We start from the raw sequence: 23,540 nt of genomic DNA on the forward strand, positions 1-23,540 counted from the left end.
TGGAGGCCAACCTTGTTGACAGGTGTGTCACAAATTGTGCCCTCTCCAAGTGCCACCCCAATTCCTGCCCCCTGCCTAATCTGCTGCGCTGCTTTCTGCCCTATTGCCGCTGTGCTGCCTGCCCCCTCCCCAGTCTGCCACGTGCCACCACGGAGGCTGTCGGGCCACTTGTGGTGCGTTGCAGTTCAGCCACGCCTGCCCGACAGCAACGTAGCTTTTCCGTGGACTGTGCCAAGGAAGACAAGGGCTTCTTTTGGCCTCTGTGTCCCCGTAAGGGAATCAGGCAGAGCCTGGTCCCAGGTCTTCATGCAAGTCCCCCTTAGCACGATGCGATTGTCCTGAATTAACTCTCAAAGGGCTTCGGTCCTGGGACTGCTGCCTGCGGTGCTGCTTCTGCACTGAGCAGACTTGCGTGCGTTAGGGAACTTGAACCTGCACATTTTTTCCAGGTTGAACAGGATGTTCTCATTAAGCATCCCAGCCCCCTTAGGAGACCAGTCCTGCCCTGTGCTGAGCACCGTGATCCACTTAGCTAGCTTCAAGCATGTACTTGGAGGGACAGATTCACTGTCCCAGCAGGTGCTTCTTGGCACATCCCCACGCAGCGCCGAAAGCCTGCTGCTCCCCTAGGCTGGGGGGAGCTGTCTTTCAGGACATAATTCTGGCAGGTTTCCACATCTCTTCTCCCTCCCTGTAGCTCGGAGGGAAAATCACCTTCTCACAGCAAAGCCTGAAGTATGAGGGGAGTGGCCCTCCTCCAGGGATAAAGATCCAGGTTTTGCTTGTGTCATTAGTCCAGGGTCTCTGCCGGTTTTTCAAAGAACAGATGTGTAAGGTTGCCCAGCAGTAGTCCCATTGACGTAACTGGGACTACTCGCATGGGCAGGTGGGACTAGGATACTCAACTGCACACACATGCTCTGTACCAGAAGACAGGTCCCAAGCCAAAAGCCTTGATTTTTGCATGGTTTTTTTTTGTGTGGGGGGGAGGCAAGTAATCCTTGCTTCTCCTGATCTAGATCCCTATCTGGTGCCAACATCACAGCACCCAACTTGCCTTGCATTTCATCACTACGTAGATGAGTTTCACTTCCTCCGTTGTTTAGAAAAGTTGATGCCTCAGCTAGACTCTTTGGGATGCCCCGATCAAAAATTATTTCCTCTGGGTCCAATGTAGGCATTTTTCAGCTACGTAAGGCCAGATTCTGTCATGTTTACTCGTACGAGCCCTTACTCCTGGAAGCAACTGTGAGAAAGGTAGCACAATCTAGACCACAAGGAAAAAGCAACCCCTGCCACCCCAACAGCTGATTTCCAAGCACAGCACTTGCTACTGGAGCAATTCCTATTTGTAGGACTTTTTGTGCTTGTGAAGCTGGGAGTCATCGCGCGTGTGGAGGGGGCCCACAAACAAACAAAATGCAGATGAGGAGTTAGGGAAAGGGCACAACTTTGAAGGAAAGTGATTTAGGAGACATAGGTGAAATCAATGAGAGTAGTGAATGGATAGTTTGATAAGCATGAAGTAGTTACCACTGAAGTCTTCCGGAGACTGAGTCTATCTGATCTGGCTCTGAAATATGCTTCGTCGAAGGATGCGTGACTCCCCTTCAGCTTCTCGGAGAGGTTTCGGTAGAGCCGTTTCGCAGCGTTCGGAGAAGATGGTCCGCTGCTGCTCTTTTTCATCTGGGAAAGATTCAAGTTCTGCATCTGCTGCGTCATGTTCACGTGGCAGGTCCTAGAAAGAAGGCAATGCAGCCATGTGACACGGGGTTGCTCCACTTGTGTTAGCCATTCAAACTACGCCATTGTAACCCACCCTGCGCAACTCAGACGCCACATAACTTTCCACAAATTCTGGCCACCTACACATCTGTTGGGAAATCAAGAATATTTAGGGCCACATTTTGAAGATTTTGCATGGCAGGTTGTTGTTTCTGGCAGTATAGTCCCACTGATTTCAGCGGGCACGGAGAGATCGGAGGCAACCGCATAAGAACTGCCGGGTACTGGGTCAGATCATAGGTCCACCTTGCCCAGTCTCCTGTGTCACACAGCGGCAAAGAGTGGATGCTGAAAGGGAGAGTGAACTGGGTCTGACCAGGGTTTTTTCCACTGTTCCTCTCTCGCTTGCAGCCCCCTGCATTTAAGGTCTAATGGGAATACTATGAGCAACTGATAGTAGATGTGAGGAATAAAAGATTTGATACCTGGTGGATTAAATGATTCTCTTCGAGGGAAATAATTCTGGTAAAGATCAAATGAAGTCTGGGAATTGGGGAGAGGGGTTTATCCTGCATTTACAGCACATGACCATCCTCTTCATTTTGCTAAAGCATTTTATTTTTAACAACTCTTGAAACCAAATGGGTTGCTCCAGATTCATATCTACACCTAGGATGGGGTGTCTATGTTGAGCATCCATTCTGAAGGAAGCTATTAGGAGTCTGATACAAGAAGCCAAAGTGGCCTCTTTTAATGCACTGGGCCAAACTCTCTTCTGAGCTAGGCCAAAGTAAATCTGGTGTCATGGCACTGAAGTCACTGCAGTTATTCCAGATGCTGTGGTGACCTTCATTTCTAATAATTCAATCACCGCTACTGCACATAGGTACATGCTCAAGTGTAAGCTGAGACCCAGTCAGAAACCTGCCCAAATAATCAGCCTCTAAGCCCATTTCCTTGATCCTGTCGCACCTTTCTATACATCTCTTCTTTGGTCCTCACTTCTTTCTCACCAAATACAAGCTGCTTCTCCACGCTCTAGGCGTGTGCTGACCGTCACACTCATGCTGCCCCCATCCCTTGGAGGAAGTCCTTAAAAACTTCTGCAGAGCTACTTCAGCACCCTTCTTAAAACTCCTGTTGCTGTGATGCTGGCAAAAATATTGACAGCCACTGGGCTCCTGATGTGCTATGACTGCTGCCCATCATCTTCCAGTTTCCCTGTGCTCCCTTATCTGTCTGTAGCAATCAGCTATATCTTTTCTTATACTTGGATGTTAAACTCTGGCTCTTTGTTCGGTGTTTGAACAGCACCTGGCACAAGAGGGTCCTGGTGGGAACAAGGTGGGATTGGTAAACTAACCCTGCAGGACCTTTTATTTCCAGGTTCAGTTTTAGGAATAAAAAGCTTTTCCCCCTGAACATAAGTCGATAACTCCAGATAAAGTCCTTGAAGCGTCACAGCTTTTACAAAACCTGACAGCAGAATCAAATAACTCAGGAAAGGACCTAATGGGTTAAAATGCATTAAAAATACTAAAACCAGTGAAAAACAGCTCCAATTTGGTATTTTTATTGTATGCACAAAAATACTGCAATCACACAAGCCAAGATTGTTAGCGGTCTGATCACAGTTTGATGCTGTGTTTAAGTCATATGCAATTTTTATGGCTGAGTAGGTCCTCTAAAATCAGTGATAGGTAGGGACCTACCTAAATTTTGGTTTTGCACATTTTGTGGAAATCACAGAAAACAGCTGGGAAATCTGGTGTTGGCTGAAATGTCCTGCAAAATCAACCAGCCTGCGGTAGAGACAGAGACTGAATGAAGGTGGCTCTGGGTGCCGCAAGCGGGCTGCAAAAAACCCATTATCTCACTGTTACTTAGGTAGGTCCCTAGTAACAGGGTGTTCACGGCGGAGGTGCAAGTGCTGCTCCTACAGTCACAGAAATTAATGGCAAAACTCCCTTTGATATGGGTAGTAGCGAAAGGGAGATCCCTTTGTTTCAGTCCTGCCAAACTTGTTCACAGGAAATATGCTGGCAAGACTCTCGTGCCTGTCTCAAGGGCTTGAACCCAACCCAGAGCCTCGGTGCATGGACCTGTGGAGCTATGAACGAGGGTTACGTAGCTGGGACCATAACAGATTTGCATCCAACAGGGGCCGGCTGAGAGAAGCACATGTAATGCACATGGACCACTGGCTTACACTTAGTCATGCAGGAATGCCACCATCCTGTTGGCATCAACAGATCTCAGGGCCTGGGAATGGGATACTCTGCTGCATTTCGGTTTCAGGCTCACACCCCAAAACCTTAGAAAAGCAAAACTGCTGTTGCTCCTTTTCCCCTGCCACAATTCAGGTTGTAACAGCCTTTTTAGTCTAACAAGCCCATGACCAACAAATGCCTAGGCTATGGCAGAGTATGTTTTATAAGTCAAATACATCCAGGATTTTGAGCCTTCCTGCTAGCCTTTGCATAATGAACAGGCACGCTTTGCTTGACCATTGTGCTCCTTTCTTGTCCCCAGCATCTTCTACCTTATCTTGAAGAGCTTACACTCCAAAGAGACAAGAAATGCCTCTGCTTTTTTGTACGGCACTTCAGAAAATTTGGCAGTGCCCTCGGCTAGTCCCTAGGCATTTGTGAAAATGGAAGCAGTGATATTTTCTACGTTCTGTGGTACCAGGCATCTTTCAGTATTAGGATCTTTTGAATGGCTGTTACATTTATTCTGACGCTGCACCTTTCCCATTTGCCTGCTGCTTTTCACAGCAGAGGATTCTGAACTGCTCCCTCGGCTTATAGTAGGAAGTCTATAGAGCATTTCCTCTGGCGGCTGAAAAGCTTACACCTGTCAAAAAGGATGCAACGTGGTGAGGCTGAAAATTACAGAGGAGAATTTGGGTAAACACGTACAACCCCCACAGCAGTCCACATGGGATAAAAAGTGGGTATAAGCCAAGGTATAACTCCCCCCCACCCAACACTTCCCTTCCAAACACGGAGATCCATTAATGCGCAAGGCACCAGACCCACATTTGGAAGAGATACGGTGGTGGTCTAGAGAAGCTGATGCTCCCAACCTTGCTTTCTTTCAACCTCTGGTTGCCAGGCAAGAAGTGAAGTGAATTACAGTGGAAGTCATGCAACCATTTGTTGCTGTGGACTCTCAGCCTAAATCCTGTGCAAGGAGACGTTCAGGATCAGGACCCGCCAATCAGCTATACCATTTACCGTCATAAAAGCCTCTATTAAACTTTTGCCCTGTTACTGAGGTTAGCCTTTGGCATAATTTGCCTTTAAGACTGAAGTCAACACCAAGTCTCATGAGTCCTTTAACTCTTCCATTATCATTTGGACAGGCCGAACACGAAAGGATCTGATTACAAATAACTTCGCACATTTTCTGAGCTAACGAGGTACTGCAAAGAAACAGGGTGCCTGAATGAGATGCATATGCCAAGAGCCCGGTGATAATTGGGGTATGTGACAGGGAGACCCCTTGGTTAAATCAGAGTGCTGACGTGTACCAACTGAAGCATAGCCATCTGGGCAAGCCACGTCCTTGGAGCTAATGAGCAAAAATGGATGTGGTAAGAAGCAGGCCCTTGGAGGCTTCATGGAGCTGCAGCCCTACAGTGGTCTTGGATTGTCTTTCTCTGAGCATATGGGGGAAGACATACACTTATTGGTGAGGTTCCCAGCACTAGGGCACAGCACACAACCGCTTGCTTTTTAATTACTATTTGCATCTCAGCAGAAGACCCACCTGCAATCACTCAGCACTGTTGAGACACACAGGGAGAGTCCCCAGTCCAGAGACAGACAAAGGCTGGCAGAGGAGACTGAAGCAGAGAGAGCAACAGAGCCCAGCAGATTAGCGGCAAAGGCAGTAAAAAGAACCTAGGTCTCTCAAATGACAGTTTGGTGCCCCGGGCACCGGAGCAAGGAACTTGCAAACATCATATACTGCCATTAACACACCAGTGAGCCCCAGCTACAGCCGCAGAAGCGTATCTGAAATTCTGGGCAATCTTTCCTATTGACAATAAAGGGACTCGCTGTTCACTCCCCACCTCCTTTCCCACCCCGTTCCCCTGAGCAGTGCAATGGGTAGCCAGGTTTAGCGGCTTCTGTAGAACCAGGGGAGGTGGGAAAAGCAAAGACCCTCCCTCCAGGCTGCAAGACAGGGGACTACCCAACCTGCGATGCTGTGGTAGCTTAGACTGTTCACGTCCCCGGCTGGATCCCTGTACTCAGGGATTTACCCCGGTCACATCCCAGCACAACTCACTGCCTGCAGCTCAGTCTGCACAGTCTATGGCAGAGATGTGCAGGCTCTGTAAATCATCTCTGCCCCCACGGTGAAATCACACTGAAGTTATCGGCACTCTCAACACCCCTTTGTCCAAGCAGTCCGGGGGGTGGGGGCAGGTGCTGAGTTTTGACAGCAAATACCCAAATTGTCATCTTCACTGACACAGCGACTAGATCAATTAGAGGGTTAATGGCAAGCACAAGAGAAGGTGTTTGGTGAAACACGATGGTTTTAAAAATGGCCAGAAGGCTGTGCTCATATTAGCCCCTTTTAGAATCTCTTAGTACAATTATGGTTAAAGGAACGTCTTTCGATGAGTTTCAAGAAATGGCTGGATCTGTTATTTTGCCCCCCAGAGACCTTAATTTTCTGCAATTGCCTGCTATTAGCAGAATTTAGCAGAGGCTCAGCAATTTACCCAAAGCAATTTTGTTCTGTCACTCAGACTCAGGGTAAAAATCCCTCTGGAGCACTCCCGTGCCACCCTGCTCTCCGCTCTCCTACAAAGCTGCATGCTGACCTGCACAGGGCTCCCTCTGATAGCTGCTTTACCTCCTGTCCCTAATGGACGGCTCTTCCTTTACACCAGACGCACACAAGGAGAAACCATCCCAAATGCTACGTGTAAAGAATAGGAAGGACTCGGCAAACAAACACCCACCGAGAGCAGAGTTTTTACGTCCTAGTGCTGAAATAACACCTTCAGACCCGGTTCAGTTGTACTCTGCTACAACTCTCTGTGAGCCATGGGATGATTCACTTACAGAATGAACTCTCACGAGCAGCCTGTAGTTTAAAGATATTCTCTAGTAATACAAATGTAATATTTAAGGACCCGGAGGATGGTGGCACAGGGATACTGCTCTTCCTGGAAGATGTCCGGAAAGGTGCAAAATTACAAGCCAACAGGACCTTCTCCTTCACAGCTTCAGGTTATGAAGGAGAGCTGCCTGTTCAGAGAGTGGTGGTGATTTGAGAAGGAGGTGGTTTTTGGAGGTCCTGGCTTTTTCATTTGACATCTTACTGATTATTGGTGTCGTGACCCAACTGAGACCGGAGCCCCAGTGCATGATACACTGTACAGAGACACAGTGAGAGAAACCCTCTTGAGACTTTACAGGCTGAATGGACCAGCCAAAAAAAGGCAAGAGAGGACAAGGGGCAAAAAGACACCAAGTGACATGCTGAAGGCCACAGAGCAGGTCACCGGCAGGACCAGCATCGCCCATATCTCTGTTTGGTGCCACGTGCTGCATTCAGTATCAGCGTGTTCCTCCAGAAGGTACCTGCAAGGCCTCTAGTATTTTCACTCCCTTAAAATTCACAGTTCATGGGTCATGTATCCCTAGAGTCGTGAGATGGTTTAAAACAAATCCGAGGGTATTTTTAAGCCGTGTATTTTGATTTCTTCTTATTTGCTTTCTGGTTTTTGGAGCTGCTCAAGTTGATGCAGAGCCACATTTTTAAGCTTTTCTTTGAAAGCATGTGGACTAGAAATGTTTTTTTTTTTTTTTTTAAGTAAAAGTTAAAATTATCCCATAATCATTCAGCTGTAAGAAACTGAGTCCTTAAATGTGAGACACATCTATCCATGCCATTATCCACACTACATACACCCAAAACAAGGGGGGGGAAGACACCCCAGGCACCCTTAAAAAATTCTGATTAAAAGATAGCTAAGCACACCCCTGTTACATAAAACTCAGAAGATCTGTCTGTATATTGAACCTTTAAATCTCTAAGGCAGGGACAGGCAGCTCTTTTCATGCTGGGCAAAGGCTGGCAGAGAAAAGCCAATTTTCCTTCGTTTGTTCTCATTTTGCCATTCTCTGTCTAAAACAAAGGTCAGCCTGGCCACCAGTATCCAACTGCTTTACGTGTATGGAAAAACAACAATTACAAGTGACAGGGAACCTGCAAGCAGCCAGCAAGGCAACACAAAACCCCCAGTGGGGGCAGTTTTTCAGCCCCTGTCTGCAGGGATTGCTTTATTTCTCAATACCAAAACTGTCCAACACAACTGCAGCAGCTCTCGCTACTTGACAATCCTCCAGGTCTTTTCACCCGATTCAGGACCCCTTGCTGCGGCTTACCTGCTCCTTGCAGGTCTCCATCTCGGCTTCTTTCTCTTTCTCTCTACGTAACTAAGCTGGTCACTGCTTTTTTATCTCAGGACTAGGCAACTTGCAGGCGGTCACCTAACCCTGGGCCTGAAACCCATCGTCTGGGGGACAAACAGTTGGCTGCAGGGAGCAGCTAATCCAATACTTTTAAGAGACTCTTGGATATGTCTCCTTTACATACCTTAATATGAAGATTAGGGGAAAATAGCAGGGAGGCACTCATGCTAGCAAAAAAAATGACTCTTGCAAAACCGGAACTCCAGGAGGACCAATGCACTGGGTCGGGAAGGTCCAACCAAACTCATCTCACTTCCAGAGCGGTCCTCCCTGTTGAGCACAGGCAGTTGGTATATGACCAAGGGGATATTAAAGATAATATCAATAAGCATTGCTTGCTGTGTCTGCTTCTCCCTGAGACCTGAGGAAGGGCCGTATGTTCCTGAAAGCTAGGCAAACCTTGTCTCCCAACTACACAGTTGGTCCAATAAAAGGTATCACCAAAAACTCTGGCCTGATGAATGCTCTGACACCGTTTCATCACAGATGCCTATGACACATCTCAAAAAGTGCACGGGCGTGACAGCATCTCAGATGTAGATGGGAAGAATATAATGGGAACAGACTTGATGTCCGGACTGCTATACTACAGGAGAATGACATGGCTTGGCTATGTGACCAGGATGGAAAAATCCCATAGCTGGTTTTGCAATGGACACTGCCACAAGGGACAAGGAAAGAAAGGAGAGCAACTGACTTGAAAGACAAGCACCTGAAGAGGCTTGGAAAAGATCTGGCTGTCATGGGAGGAAGTGTAGTGTGCACCACAAAAAAACAAATGGGTCCGGGGGAGTGTAATGGATGAAGGGAGAAGCATCTTGCTCTCTTTAGGGAAGAAAATTAAAAAAAAAAGCCAAGACAGAGGCCCGTGTCAGAACAGATCTCAGATTAAAACCTTTGAGGGGGGTTCAAAGGAGGTGAACATTTCTACCAATTTATTTTATTTATGGAGCATTCTGTATTAGGTTTCTAATTTCATAGGTAGCCCTCTGTTCCTCAGCTGCCGCAGGAGTCTCCTTACCTGCATGGCTGACAATTGAATAACCCGGTCAGCAGGAGCAGTGCTGAGAAGGTTGGGGGGGGCTATAGCCACCCCTAAATTCACCTTAGCCCCCCACAACCACCCCTCCCAGTGCCGCCCCATCCAAGCCCCCCTGCCTCCCGCCTCGCACAGCCAAGCCTGCCCTGCTCCTGCCTGCAGAGGCAGGGCGCTCCCAGCCTGGCCCATGTCCTGCCTTTGCAGTCCCTCCAATTTTTTTGCCTAGCCCACTGCAGCCCCCCCACCCCAGCAGGAAAGGCTGGTGCCACCTCCGCCTGTCAAGCAGCCCCTCCGGTCTCAAGAGGAAAACGGGCTCTTCAGGAATGCTCACCGAGGAGTTCTGAAAGCCAAGCAACTTAACAGCAGGATGTGTGCACATTTAAGAAAAGAAACAGGAGTGGGAAGGTGTGAGAACGACACAGAGAGCGCAAAACGCACCAAAAAAAGAGCGCCAGAAAAAGGGTGCAGAGAAAAAGAGCAACAAAAGGAAATGAGAAGAGCAAGAGACCAGAGGAGGAGACCTGAACCTGGTTGCTCCTGTAAGACGGCAGTTTGCACCAGCTGATGATCAGCCCTCAGAAGTACAATGCAAGCACAGTACAACCATAGCTCTAACATACTTGCCACTGCATAGCATTCAGCAAAGTTACGATTGCTTTAGAAAAGACAGTTGGACTTCTTTCTCTTTTTAGGAGTTCAGAACGCTGAAGTTTTTGTATATAAATATTCCAGGTTCTTTGCTATGGACTTTGAAGGCCAAGGCACAAGACGGCTCACTGGGGAGGTATCAGAACATCAGTCCTGGCATTAGCAGGTCACGCGCATGCTGTGATAAGCTTTAGTCAATGCATTTCTGTTAACCTGAACCTTTCCAGGAACAAAGAAGCTGCAGCCTGTTTGGATCCTGCAAATGCTGGACCAGGTTTTTGATTGCAGACCTGCAGTTTGGTTCCACCATGTTTGCTTCCTGTCTTGTTTGCCCGTTTTGCATGAAAGGATTTTTGCTTCCATGATTAAGGAATGCAAATACTTGCATTTGCATGTTTCCAACGGTGCTCAAGCACAAGCAAGAGTGTTCTCTGCCGTTACTTATGCATTAGTTTACTTGCTTTTGTGGCGCCATCATAAACCATCCAGAGCTTGAAAACAATTTGGGCAAGTAGGAAGTCAATAGGATGTGAGCACCCAACTCCTGAGAAACCTGTCAACTATTCACAGAAACGAGGATCTGTTCACAAATGATTCAAGAACAAAAAGAAGGTAAAAGGATCAGGCGTATTCACTCTGAGCAAATCAAGCACCTCTTGTACCCAGGGGGGCATCTCAGTCCTAGCAATACTGTTGTTTTACTAATTAGGAACAAGCAATGGTGCCCGCTCCTTCAAAGAACTCAAGCCAACAGCATGACCACCGATTATCAGGACCAAGTAACTACTTGGATAGATATTCACTGCCAAACCACCTGCATATCGATCAGTCAGCAGCTACCCAAAGCTATTTATGGAGAGCACAACAGCTGAAGAGGAGTTATTCATAGAGAGGAAGATGACATGGGAGATGTCAGTAGCTATTTCTTCATATTGAAATACTAAAAATACACCTGTATGAGGCTATAGGCTCCCTAACTTATAAAATTAGTATTGCAACACACAATTAGTATTGCAAGAAAACCCTACCTATGATTAAAATAATCATAAAAAAGAAACTCTGCCAGCCTGACTCCTACAAGAAAATCTCTCTTCCACCCCTACGTTGCTCCAGGAAGCATACCTGCATGCCTCTCCAGAAACACAACTGAACAGATGTCTTTTGCAGCATGCCTGGAAAGTGACCAAATTCAGGCTATTTTGGACCAGCAGGAGACCACCCCGACCACAACCCTTTCTCTTCTGTTAGGCATTCGTATCTCTCTTGGTGGCAGACAGCTCTTCTGTGAAGGGGGTGCCAGCAATGCTGGTTTTCCATGAACTCTGACTGTCGACTACTGCACTGGGTATATTCTAACCCCCGGTTTAGAGACGGAGAATTTGCATGTCGGGTCCCTCGACCTTGGGAGAATTTCAGCGTCGTGAAACTAGAATAAGGCCTGGTAAAAACAAATCACTAAGATGCCAATACAGCCTCAGGAAAAAAGTGCAAGTACTGCAGAGCTGCTGAACTAACAATATGTACCAAGTCTGTTCAGACCCTTCTTAAAGGCACAGGTTACTCTTCAAACAGCAACAAAAAACCCCTATAAACTTCCAAAAGCCTCCTGAACACTAAGCGGAGCAATGCGCATTAACAGATTAGAAACTTCTCTTGGCTTTGTCCTGGGATAGCTGTCCTTCATGCACAGGACTCCCTGTTTCTCAGGGCCAATCGCCCACTTCAAATTCTCAGCCGTCAGTGCCTCCCCTCCATGCTTGACGCACCTTGGGGGAGTCCGCCCCCAAAGCTGGTTGATGCGACTCTTTCAGGGGACCCTGGCCTCGCTGACTCTTGGCTGAAACAGCTCCTCCCATGACTGTACTCCATCCACGGGAACTCTTTAGGTGTGTTGAGACTTATCGCATGGCCAGAATTTCCTCGCTGCTCCTGCTGTGTTGTTCAGAAACCTTTCAGAGCATCCAGGTGCCTGACAAAGGACTGTGTTATTCTCTGCCTGAGCCCTGGGTCATGGAGTCCAGTCTCCTGCATTCACAGGTGATGATTTATCCAAGGGGACAGGGGGACACAGGGTCTTCAGCTCTGCTCCCTCTTGCACATGAGATGCAAAACATTTTGGAAGTAAGAACAACTCTACAACTTGCTATGGGAAAAGAGGGGAGACTAGAAGGGCTATTAATGCCTTGGCCACTGCAACAGCAGAGGTTACATATGCTCAGATCTTAGGGAGAGAACCATACCTCCCACTGCAGGATAAGGCAAAATGCCTCGTGATCTTTGCCAGTTTGAACTGAAGGGAAAAATTCTTTCTTGACCCTACAGTCAGGTACCTGAGAAGTTTCTAAGTCTATTTCATAGACTTCATAGATATCACAGACATCAGGGCTGGAAGGGACCTCGGAAGATCATCGAGTCCGGCCCCCTGCCCCAGGGGCAGGAAGTCAGCTGGGGTCAAAGGATCCCAGCAAGGTTGATGTCCAAACATTTCTTAAAGGAGTCCAGAGTAGGTGCTTGCACCGCCTCTGGAGGGAACCTATTCCAGGCCACGGGGGCTTGGACCATAAAGAAGTTTTTCCTTATGTCCAGCCTAAAACGGTCTTGCAGGAGTTTGTGATCACTGGGCCTTGTCATCCCTTGGGGCGCTCTGGTGAACAGGCAGTCCCCCAGGTCCTAATGCTCACCCTTTATAGGATCATCAGTGCACCTTAGCCTAATCCACTCGAGCTGTGGCCTCCCAGAGGAGCAGCAGAAATTGCTCCACCAGGGCCATGGTTCTCCGTACTGTACTCACCTCTGGATACCTGCAGGCCCTCCAACTCCCAGGCCAATACACACAGGCATACTCTGCAGGGAAAGGGTTTCATCAGGAAGTGGTAATGGTATGCCTCTGAAGATGCTCCTAGTCTGCTTAAAAAGACAGTCTTTATCTTGAGATACAACCAGATAACTGGGTGCTCAAGGCTTGGGACATCAGCAGGGCCTCTTCCATCATCAAAAATGGTGCTGTAGTGGCCACACAAGTCAACATTTCCAACCAGCAGTACTGGCCACTTAGAAAGTCCTCAGTATTACTTCCTGGCTCTACCTTTATCAACTCAGGACCAAGCCTGCCCAAAGCTGCCTGGTGAGACTCCCTGGGGCTCACTTCTCCCGTTGTTGGTGCTTCCTGTCATTGCTGCTCAGTGGCAACCTGAGCCTTAGGTGGTTTCTGTCGACTCTTTAGGAGCACCAGAAGCATCTGGCTTGGTTGCCATTGCTCCTCTGGTAGGTAGAGAACATCCTCTATTTTTTTCCCTTTCTACTGAAAAGCACAAGGGAAAGGACAGAACAAATGACTCCTGCCAGCTGCTCTGTCAGCCGGTATCCCGCGGTCCCAGGCGCTGATCACACACCCACCTGAAGAGCTACTGGCTTCTCCTCAGCCAAGGAAGGACTAGCACCGCACCAAAATACTTCTTCCCTTCCTCTATGGTACAGCTAATTTTTCAAATAGAAACTCCACCTAGATCTTCCCTGCAACCGCACACTCTTTACCCTTTAATGGGATCGCTGAGAATGGATAACTGAACAAGGCTGTATGACTCAAGTCACCGTAACCCGTACACGGACAGACCACAAGGTCACAGGTACCAATGATACCCTTTCAGCAACTATAATGATAGGACCTCCATATTCCCCAGGGAGGCCACAGCTACTCTTTTATTACTGAAACACAAGTGCAAGGGACATGAAGCCTTTAGGAGTCAAAGACATGTTGTCACCACAGGACCTCTTGGGTGTTTTTCCTCATGCCAGAAGTCAGAAGCCTGAGGGCCGAATGTAAAACTTGCAATGATTCAGTGACAAAACCGATGGCACCTTCTTTACGTGGCTATATTAGTGTCCGCACTGCTCCTCTAATACATCATCGTGACCTAAAAATTCTCCGTGGGCTACCTTCTACATAGGAAACACCACAGATACAAAGACTTACATGGATTCAATACTAAACACACACATAATAATAGCAAACAGCATATTTTAAATTCACTGTAGTTCTGACAACCACCATATTAATACAGTATTCTGTAAACTCCAAGACATCATAACAGGTTATGGTATTTAAGATGGTATGTCTGCAAACAGGGGCCATAGGGTGAAAAAAGAAGAGGGAATACCTGAGTTATATAGCCAGGGAAAACTTTATATCAGCATGATCTAAGGCACAGAGCTGATTCCCAAGGGAAGCAGAGTAAACTCGATTGAGCAAAGTCATTAGTAAATGTACAACAAGAAACAATCCTGAATGGGAAAGGAGGTGGCTTTGATATTTTACAGGATCTCTCCAGCTCTCACCCATCTGATTCTGTGATTCACGAGCTCTCCAAATCTGTATTTAAATTGGCTGATAAAAACATAGTTAAGATCTAAGCTATCCTATACGACCATGGTTTAGGCCCCTTGATAAGAAATGTATGCAGGTTGCGTTTCATAACCATGCTCCCCTCTTACCAGTCAAGCGAAAAAGAAAAATGTGCATCATTTCCACTGAAATTCCACATACCTTTGAGTATTTAACATATAGCAGACTGAAGACATGCTAACGTGGAAGGTGAATGATTGCTGCTACGAAAACGGGTATTACAAAAGGCTCATCTAGTTGGCGCTAGGTTGGGCACTGGGTCGATATATGTGCCAGACCTTCACCTCTAGACCTCCCTGCACAGATCTTAGTTTAGGTCACTGATTAAATGAGCCAGGTGATTTCAGCGTGGCTCAGAAGAGATCTCTGTGCACATCACAATACGTGACCCAAGTGGCAAGTGCTTCTCGGAGCAGGGCAAGCACACAATTGTAAAATGAGCTGCAAGGTTGGTGAGGCTTAGACAGAGCTGTGCTGGGCAGTGTGCAGAACTGCTCACGTTGCAACAGGCACAGTCGGTGGTTCGCTTTGCTAAGAATTAAAAACCATGTTTAAAAATGCTTATGGCTATGGGTTCAGCAACAAATGTCTAAATCACTGGGGAAACCGTCTCCTGTGCTACTGTGCTTGTAATAATCACCTCGTACAGAGTCTAATTCTCACTATTCTCACCCTAATTCAGCACATAATAAGAAGCCAGGAGGTAGAAGTTCCCTACTGGCCACCACATCACCTAACCTTTACAGTCAGGTTTCTAGTTGTGCTAAAGTAGCCTTTTCCAACAGGCACACACTTTAAAAGTAGATTTTAAATATAATTAAATACAAACAACATACCCTTGTAAACATCTTTTGTGTCTTGGGGAACACTGCTGAAATATTCATGCACCGTTTCTAAAATCAGCTCAGAGTGGGAAAGACCTGAATTATAGATTTGTTTGTTATATGTAACACATGTACATGCTGCATGCACAAGCCAGACAAACACAGTACAAATGTACAAGCATCAACTTTGCAAGATTTTACAAAGACACACGCAGAAAATGAGAAACCACACAGTAACACACATGTTTATGCATCTGTTTATGAACTCATTTCATTCTCCAGGTAATAGCTACAGTACATATGCATTAGAAAATTAGATGTGACTTACCAGATTAGGCTGTATGAGGCAAAATGTGAACAAGTTGTTGGTAATTGTCCACTATCTTCATTCAATAAATCACATTGGGTTTGCTTTCTCGTCGGGTTCAACCTCCAGGCAGAACAAACGAATCTCTTTTTTATACTGTATAAACAATCAAAAATGAAAAAGCTTACCATAAGCAATTAGTGAAGTCCAAGATCACAGATACATCTCAGTGCTGAACAATGAGCAAACAAAAAATAGAAGCAAACAACGTAACAGCATAGGTAAAACATCTGATGCCTTAACAGGACTTGTACACTTAGCACTGCAGCTATAGTGATGACTGGTATCTAAGGCTCTTGCTTCTGTAGTCAAAGATGCCATGACTTCTATGTGCTCTTAGCCTGTTGTGTCTCTTAAAAATGATCAGCAGCACAGCATGCAAGTAGAGCAAGTAATCACTGCCCAGAGTCAACAAAACTGCAATTGTAATCTATCCTCACAAAGTCCGAACACACACAAAAGATTAATGCAGCCACCTGAAAGCAACTAATTTTATGTTAAAAATTAATAAAAGAAAAAATAATCATAGCCCTACACTGTGTCCAGTGATACAAGATTGCATGTGATGTACTCTTTCTTCCTTCTTCAAGCTACCAACACAGCTGTCTGCAATCATAGCAACAAAAGCAGCAACCACATCCATAGCTATGGGACATCTGCAAGATCATTTGAAAGCTCCCAGCATGAACAGGTTATCTGTAAAGGGTATTAAACTGGGGGGAACCTGCCCCCTCCAATGACGCTTAAAATTCCAGGAATTAATCTGTAAATATTTCTGGTGACAGTAAAATAGCAATATTTGCAAATGAGCTTTTTAAGATCTCCAGAAGAAAATGTAAATCCCAATTTCTGTACAAAAAGCAAAACAAAGCAGTCACATATTACAAAGTCAAGACAGGTTAGAAGGCTGCAAAACCTCAGAATGCTAAAAATATGGTTGTGGTGAACCGAAGATGAACCAAATTAGGTAAGTAAAGCCTTCTGCAGGATTGCCTCCGTGGCGAAGAGGCAAAAGTCCTAGCAGGCACCTAGCAACAGAACAAAATTCAGAGAGGCTGTAGGCACTCAGTTCAGGTTTGTCATTGCCCGTTGCCTCTAATACGGATTGTAAAGACGCGCCGAGTCTGAGACACCTCAGGGCTATCACCGGGAGCCTGGAGTAGCTTCTCTGACTCACTGGGATCACTCTGGGTGAAACCTGTTCTTGAATCATGTTGAGCAGCTCTTGGAAATGGGAAGTGGCTTTGATTCCTGCATTTCAAAGTGAGCTGTGCTTGCTTAGTACCCTGTCCTTAGGCCACCACAGCCGAGCGCAAAATCCAGCCTCAGGTTTGAGGTTTCTGCATGACATGGGGGGGTTTGTGCTTACCCCTCCTGCAGCTGGAGGGCTGAACAGAGCCCTTGATTTCAGCCCTGAGTGGCAACAGCCAGGGGCCTTGCAGTAGCAAAAGCTGTATTTATCCAATTATGTTCTTTGAGTCTTCATTAACCCAACACTGATAATCAATCTGGACCTGGACCAAACACTCGGATCAAAAAGCACACCCACTGGATTTTCAGGTGTTTGATGCACGGCTTGGGCCCATCTCCAGCTGTTAGTCAAAACAATGATCTCTGGAGTATTTGTCTAACAAAACACCCCACGCTTTGAGCACATATGGTGAAAATACCCAACCCCACCACCTGCAAGTCATCCTGCAACTAGGACTTGCCAAGTGCGATTATGTGACTACTGAGTGCAATCAGGACTGCTTCTTTCGTGCTCTTGCAATCAGATGATGACCCTGCTGTACCAGTTGCAGCAATTCTTCTTGCTCCTTTCCTGAGGACCGCTGGTCAGCAGGAGAGCTGCCTGCAGTCCCTGCTCCCAGCTGACCGAACCACAGTAAAAATCTGGTATAAAATCAGTTTTCTGAAGAAGGTCTTTGGAGAGCAGCAGGGACCCGAGTACAGGAAGGGACTGGGCAGAGAGAGACGGGCTGCTGTGCTACTAATGAACCAGGTGGAGGGCAAACCTAGCTGGAGACTGAAGGATGGAGCTTGTAACCTAGCAACTGCCCACTGGGACAGCGATCTGCAAAGAGAGCATAACCACTGTGACTGGCAAGCGAGGCCGTAGGCAAACTGCACAAAACAGATCGTGGCGCTGAGGTGTGGCTGGAGGAACCAATCGGCCAGCACTGAAACAGCCTCTACAGGCACGACAAACTAGACAGGGCCCCCTAGCTCTGGGAAGCCCCATGGCTTTGCATCCCCACGGCGGACAGCCTGCAGGGCCACAGCAGGAATCACCTTTTATTGGAAATGACTCGACCATTGCACCGAGGGGACTTGCACTCTTTCCTTCCTTGTAGCCCAAAGAAAATGAACAGTGCGCTGTCCGTTTGAGTTCTTCATTGGCACCCAACAGGTACTAGAGTCCCTACAACCTTTGCCCCAGAGTGCATGATACACATAGCATGCTCTGAAGTACCTGAAAAAGCTTTGAAGGCCGCAACACTCCATAAGCCTCCCGGGAGATGAACAATTATAGAGAAATCGCTGTTGATCTACTCTGCAGGACTTGTGCAGTGCACAGTAACAACTCCAGCCTGACTTTGGAAACTTGTCTGTATTGCCTGTGGGCTCAGCCCAGGAGCCTGTCCAGCCCACTCATCAAATGCATGCTCAGAGCCACTCTCAGGCTCCCCATCCCGGGGAAGCGTATTGGCCTGTGATCAGAATTGTACTATAGTGAGCTCGCTGCTGGATTTCCAGGATTTGATGCATGTGTGGTACAGGAGCGAGCAAGCGGGCCGGCCGTGCTTCTGAATAGCACACTCGAGCTCATCACAGAGGCAGGAGTGACTTGTCTTTGCTGTCAGATTGTAGACCACACAAAGGTATCGCGTGGGCTAGAGTCTGGCCTGTGGGTTGGATGTTTGACCCTCCGTGCCTTACAAGACAGCTGAGCAGCGCTTGTTTAAATTAAAGCAGCTGTTGTCTGATCACATCAAATGCCAAAAGGCAATGATGCTACGTAGGAACTGGGGGGGAGGTTCTTGCATCCTCGCTAGACCCAAGACTAAACTGCGATTCGGCTTCAACCAGAAATAGGAAAGCTAGAATGGAGGGAAGGAGTTTGCATTGCCGAAAGTTGGCACTGGAATGACAAAGCGTGTAGCACTCGCAGGTTTGCTGCCTAGCGCGGACACGATAACTCCTTCTGTTTAACCAGTCTGACCACTCAAGGCTTCCCAGAAACCCTGACCACCTGGATTCATTCTGTTGCCAGCTGGAAACCCAGACCAGGTTTGTTGCCAGCTTTGCCAACCTGTGCCTAAGGTTTGACCCTGGAACGGTTCAGAATCACGTGAGATTTGATGGTAGGTTTGCTCCGGGGCTCCCTGGAGTGCAAGACTCATCCTCAGGGGCAAATAATCCATGTGAGACTTGCAACTACCGGTGCCCGGACCACATCCTCATTTGAGCACCACTTTGTTAGTAGTGGAGGTAGGACCCACTGGTTTGACGAAGGAGAGACTACACGCAGCAGACATTATTCAAAAATTTTGTCTCCCTGCTGACATGCTAAAAACAGCCCAGCACAATAGCGAGTCTTCAACACGCTCACGCATCTTTAGGGGGAAAAATAAATTCCAAACAAGTATTTCATAATTACACAGCGGCCCATTTATTACACCAAACTCCCTGGTTCTCCCCAGGCTATTCATTTAAGTTGCAAATATCAAACTAACATAGGGGCCAAAGCATCAGCTGGTGTAAATTAAAGTAAAGTGAGCTATGCTTATTTACCAGCAAGGCCCTGGGTGTAGCTTTATGGACTTGAAAGCCTGTCAAAGTCCTTTCAAGCCAAGAAAGGTGTAGGTGTTACAAAGGAAAACAACAGCCCTGCTTGCAGCCGACCTCATGTGTTCTGCGCTGGCGTGGCTAAGCAGAGCGAGCACCTTGCAGATTTCTATAGCAAAGCCAATATGCAGAACTTTTTTGGCCCCTGGTCACAGAAACCGGAGATGAGTTCTGTGAACAGCAGCACAGTCTGTTGATGAATCAACCCCCAAAGTTATCTTAGCCTTGCAGAAAGTACTTTGTGAGCTCGTTAGTTGAAAAAAAAACCACACTGCAAACAAGCAGGAAGATTTGCTAGCTTCCAGTTCTTCACAACATACCCAGCATATAACTTCACAAAAGCACCCACCCCTCACTAAATGGCAAAGACTGAGGCTCTACCTGCTCTGGGTTTTAAATGGATTAAAAGTATTTTAAAGCAGAAGTGAAGCGTTTACATGTTTGCATCAGAGACATCTGCACATTAATCAGACAGAAGTTGGCCTCCTGACTCTTTGAACAATGCCTTTACTAGATCACACTGTAATGCCTCTGTAATAACGATTACTAGGCAAGTATTTTTAATGACCAAATTTCCAGCCTGAATTGGTTTTTCCCCCTTTTTTCAAATAATACAGAGCTGCAACAAAGTAAAGAAGTATATAACGGGGAAAATGCTATACTATGAATTATGGAAATATGGTGCCATTTCCTGTTGAACGCTGGGAAACCCTTTTCAAGAACATGCATGAGAAAAAAACGTGAAGGAAGAAGAGTTTCCAGGAAAGGTAACAATGGCGGGGAGACTGAAACGGCTCAGGTCCCTTTGAGAAATACACTTACATTTGTGCTTAATATCATTATTATTCCAAAACGCACCATGTGAACTTGGTTGGAGCTAGACGCTTTCTGAGTTAAGCCGTACCCAGTGCTGCCCTGAATCGGACCGTTCTCGGGGACAAAGGTTCATGAATGGGAATCGTACCACCTGGCATGCGTGACCCGCAGCAGCTTCCCAGCACCAAGCACTGGATGTCCGAAGAGAAAGGTGCCTGCTGCATCCATAAGCACGTAGCAGGGGACAAGGACACTCGCGAGTAAATTCAACCCCGACACGCATCTGGGAAAAACTGTGCTCCACTCAGATGTTCCCAGAAGCACGGGAAATGCCTTGATTCCTCTAGCGAATGATGCAGGGTAAATGATGCACCCTGGGTCTCGGCATTAGCATGGCGACATGGCCTTTGTCTCGGCTGAGAGTTCATTTTGCTCTCGCTGCCTATTTTTGAGCTAATGCACTAATCATCAGCTTCGTACACCACAAGTAGTTTCTACAGCCACCCATTACGGCATGATTATAATTGATGATAAAAGATTACAGCTGACATTACAGATAAAAAATTACAGATGACAGGAGTAACAATGCATAAGCCTTACTTCAGCAAAGCACTTATGCCTAAAACCCAGTCTAGGCAAGGGGGTTGATGCATGCTCTTAGGGGCCTCACTGTAGTGGAGAACGAGTACAGCCCCAGAAAGTATTTATTGCCAAGCCTGTAGGGAAAGTATGTGCTGTCTCCAACTCGGCAATTCCTCCTCCGCTTCTCCTTTCCCCACCCACCCCATTACTTAGGGAACCCTCTGCGGGGCTACTGTTTTCAGTCTGCCTGCACCCCCTGGCACATGCCCGGGCATTGGGGAAGCCTGCGATGTGGCAGGGCATGCCTTTGCAGTCACCAAGATTAGCAGCTTCCATGTTTAAAACTGAAAGGCCCAGCAGAGCTCTCCACAATCTTTTCCTGGTCTGTGGACCACAAAAGTATCGCATGGGTTACAGCTTGGCCGGCGGGTTGGATGTTTGATCCCTTGGCTTAAAAGACAGCTGAGTGACGCTGGTTTAAATTAAAGTAGCTGTTTGATCAATTAAATGGCAAAAGCCAATGATGCTACATAGGAATGGGGGGAAGGTTCTTGCATCGTCACTGGACCCAAGACGACGCTGCAAGCTGGCTTCGGCCAGAAATAGGAAAGGTCTTCCTACATCTAGAGTCTTCACCTGTGGATTGCTTGTGCAGATGAGATCCCGGGCTGCTTTTGGAGCACAGTGCCAGTGTGAGGAGATGGGATTGCCAGTAGGCTGTGCTGCACTACCGTATAGCGTGCAACAATGCCAGGCCACCCTCTGCTGCCCCAAATCCCCGTCTCTTCATTGGTTTTCTCCCTTCATCTTAGTAGGCAAGAAGTGACCGTTTTGCGGGCAGCTGTGGGAATTGGCCTTTACGCCTTATCTTTTTGTGGCATCCTATATTTCCCAATTGTTTTCCATACAGGAATTATTTGGTAGAGGATGTTTTCTTGTTCTTTCTACACTCATAGAACAAACCAAACTATTTTGCTGCCATCAACTGAGAGTTATATATTGAAAACGCTTCCTGTCACATCGACTCAAGTTCATTAGTAACACGCTGAGAAAGCAGCAGCCAGAAAGCAACATTTAGTAAAGGAAGTTATGGAAGGATCCAGGTCATAATGTCTCGAGAAGGAGAAAAAACATAGAATAAATTTCAAGAAGAGACAACTGAACTAAAGGAAACTATAAATGAGCAAGAAAGACACCTAGATTTATTTCTGGAAATGGAAAAGGAACAAGTGTCAGAGAGAACAGGAAACTGAGATTAAGATAAAACAAACACCGTTGGACATGTTGGGTTGTCTTGGCACACAAACTCGCATATCCGTAGGCTTTGGTGATCCCATTAGTTGACCTACATACGTCAGCTGCTTAATATTTCACCTGCCTGTATTTCATACTTAATTAACTGAATATTTCAACTGCTGTTGCCCCCAAAACACACACCACTTAAGTGACACATCACAGTAGAAGCTTTTTTGTATCCTTCTTTTGATCATGGATAAGTTAAGCTGCATGCAGCTGGCCACTAGCTGAGCTACTTCTGCATCTCAGCGGGGCACTTTCACTTTCCAGTGGATGTGAACTTTGCAGCATGCTTTATGGAGACTTCCCTTTTTTGCTGACTGACACATTTCAGCATCACGTTTCCCCGGTATGAGTCCCAGTTTTATACGCAGCAGCTACACGAGCAGCCAAGCTGCGCAGTTCGTTGGCGATTCATTGCATTGATCAGATTTCATTCATTTCTTCGGGGCAGCGATAACATGTGTCACATTTGGGTAAGCAGAACAGGAAGCTCATATCAAAACGTGTCAACTCACAGACCATAGTGAAGTCTCCAAGTAGCTGGGCAAAAACTGAGCGGTTTTTTTTCCCCATCAATCAACAGGTGGCAGCATCCACCCAATCCTTCAGAGGCAGGACAACGGCCTGTGGACCAGCAGCAACGCACAGGCATTGTATTGCCCTGAGCACCTCATGTCCAGCTCTTGCTTATCAGGTGCATTTGCACAGGAGACTTCAGCAATAATCATCTGCACATTAGCCACCGCATCCTCAGTTAAGGCAAGACGCCGTCGCTCTCTTGTAGTCCGTGGAGCTGCCTGACACAAGGCGAGAGCCTGACCCTACGCGTACAGGAAGCTTGCAAAACTGCTCAGCAGGGCGGCGGGGTCGCGAAGCTGGGGGCCAAGTTCGGACCCACCTGAAGTGAACCGTTGTGGGCAGCTGGCTTCCTGCACTTCACTTTGGGTGGCATCAAGACCCCCCTCCGCCCCGCTGGCTGCACCTCTGAGCCCCCCAGCTCTCACCCCATCTCTCTGCAGCTGAGCTCTCTCACTTTGGAGATCCCTGGCCTGCGAGGTGGTGCAAGGGACTCAGACCTGGACTTTCCAAAACAAGGTACTTGATTAGTACATGCAAAGGGTAAAAACAATAAGGTTTTACATGCCTAATTCCCTTTACCCAACCTCGGTTAGCTTCATACGGTGTAGCCACCCCAATCACTTCCGTGTCTGGACTGGGAGAGAAGCTGCCACCGTTTCTGTGCGTCTCTCCCCCCAGACCTATCGCTCAAGCCTCCTGCTGTTTTCTGGGGCTGGGGTCCGCTACAGATTTAACACCCACCTCTTTATAACCTTGGGGAGGGTAAATCTGTCTGGATGGAGTTGGCAGGGGTATTCCCTAAGAAACAGCATCCCTCTCGCTTCAGGACTCTTATCTGCGTGCCATCGTTTCACTTTTCCTGCTTGGCTCCTTGAGCAAGCCCTTCTGATCTAATTCCTTTACCACC

The 23,540-nt window shown here is 47.1% G+C and overlaps 1 protein-coding gene across 1 annotated transcript in view; it reads right to left on the reverse strand.

Moving 5' to 3' along the window:
- The window catches only part of ANKFN1 (ankyrin repeat and fibronectin type III domain containing 1), an 89,499-nt gene that overhangs the window by 65,304 nt on the left and 655 nt on the right, over nucleotides 1-23,540 (reverse strand). The window contains exons 2-3 of the mRNA XM_019542801.1: nucleotides 15,470-15,604; nucleotides 1,534-1,738 (exon numbers count right to left, since the gene is read on the reverse strand). Of these exons, the coding sequence (XP_019398346.1) occupies nucleotides 1,534-1,738; nucleotides 15,470-15,604 (340 nt within the window). The remainder of the gene's footprint in view (nucleotides 1-1,533; nucleotides 1,739-15,469; nucleotides 15,605-23,540) is intronic.

This window comes from Crocodylus porosus, unplaced genomic scaffold (assembly GCF_001723895.1).
Source record: "Crocodylus porosus isolate Cpor-Errol unplaced genomic scaffold, CroPor_comp1, whole genome shotgun sequence".
NCBI lineage: Eukaryota > Metazoa > Chordata > Crocodylia > Crocodylidae > Crocodylus > Crocodylus porosus.